This window comes from Perkinsus marinus (assembly GCF_000006405.1).
Source record: "Perkinsus marinus ATCC 50983 genomic scaffold scf_1104296973820, whole genome shotgun sequence".
In the NCBI taxonomy this organism is placed as follows: Eukaryota; Perkinsozoa; order Perkinsida; family Perkinsidae; genus Perkinsus; species Perkinsus marinus.
This window is the reverse complement of record NW_003201308.1, coordinates 1-1,282: the sequence shown is the minus strand read 5'-3', so window position 1 is coordinate 1,282 and position 1,282 is coordinate 1. Positions and strand designations below refer to the sequence as shown.

At 54.1% G+C, this 1,282-nt stretch overlaps 1 protein-coding gene across 1 annotated transcript; it reads right to left on the bottom strand.

Annotated features, from left to right (window-relative positions):
- Nucleotides 1-98: 98 nt before the first annotated feature.
- Pmar_PMAR000488 (hypothetical protein) lies at nt 99-1,139 on the bottom strand (the record flags this gene model as incomplete). The annotated part of the gene is made up of 1 exon (XM_002766034.1): nt 99-1,139. A coding segment is annotated over one exon (1,041 nt), but the record flags the coding sequence as incomplete, so codon positions are not given.
- Between the last annotated feature and the right edge of the window lie 143 nt (nt 1,140-1,282).

Genomic DNA, 1,282 nt, shown 5'->3' with positions numbered 1-1,282 from the left:
AGACTGTCCGTGCACATATACCGAACCTTCACACCGAGGCTGGAGAGGAAGGTGCCCACTTCAACACCGAGGAGAATGGCCGTAAGCTCCTGTCTCACTATGGTCCAAGATAGACGGGCCGAAGGGATGACTTGAGCTCGAGCGAAAAGCCGTGTCCCAAGCTTGTCGCAGACCACGACGGCAATGATCTCCCTACTAGCGTCGACAGTGATGAAGAACGGGCCGGAAAGGTAACGGGGAACTCTCGGCACACTAGAGAGGGCACGGTAAAGGCCCACTAGCTCCGTCAGAAGAGCAACGTCATGCACAGTAGAATCGGGTGACGTCACTACAGAGGAGAGTTTACGATGTAGAAGTCGACCACGTAGCATAAGCTCCAGCCAAAGCCCCATCGGATCGAAGAATTGACGTAGCCATGAGTCAACCATCCGAGGGGTGACGCTTAGGTCCGAGAGATTGTCGAGGCCACAGAAGGAAAGTGCATCCATATGAGTGAAGTGCTCCAGTGAGAGTGTAGGAGCATGGTCAAGGCTAAGGAGAGTATCTTCGCCAAGCTCGCTGAAGGAGGTCTCCGGTAGAGAGGATAGGGGTGCCACGCGGACTGGTGATATCAGGGAGCCGTGGTGGATCAGAACACCCAAATGCTTCGCTACGCCAGCACTAGTGTCGTCGCTCTCTTTGTCTTCTTCACAAAGAAAACCAAAGTATCTGGCGACTCCTCTGAAGACCTCGATGCCCGTCGATCTTGCAGTCTCTGTTTTAGCCGTTAGCGTAGCATCATCCAGGAATAGACGCAACCAGGATAGCGCCGTGTTGTAACTGGAGAAGTCTCCGTAGGTGGCAAAGTGGCGAGTGATCGGTCCGGGCCGAACAAAAGCAGGATCGATAGCGGATCCCTGCGGACCGGGGTCACCGAAGAGAAACGTCAATATGTACATTGCCAGAGAAGCGATAGGACGCAAAGCTCGCATAAGCATGGCCGGACTGGGACGCAAACCCATCATGACAACGGCGAACTCGAAGGCAGATCCACGGTAGATAAAGCGCTGGTACTTGCGATCACTTTTCTTGACCTTGAGCGAGTAGAACGCACGGCTGAGATCTGTGGTCGCATAGAAAGGGCTAGTGCGCAGCGCCATCCATGAACTGATAATGGTAGCCTCCACATCTGAGATATAACCGCGACAGAGGTAGGAGGAGAGCTCGTTACCACACCACACCGGACGGCACGGACTGGTCTTGGAAGCAGTGAACACTGGGAAGTGAGGCATGTAGTAGGAGT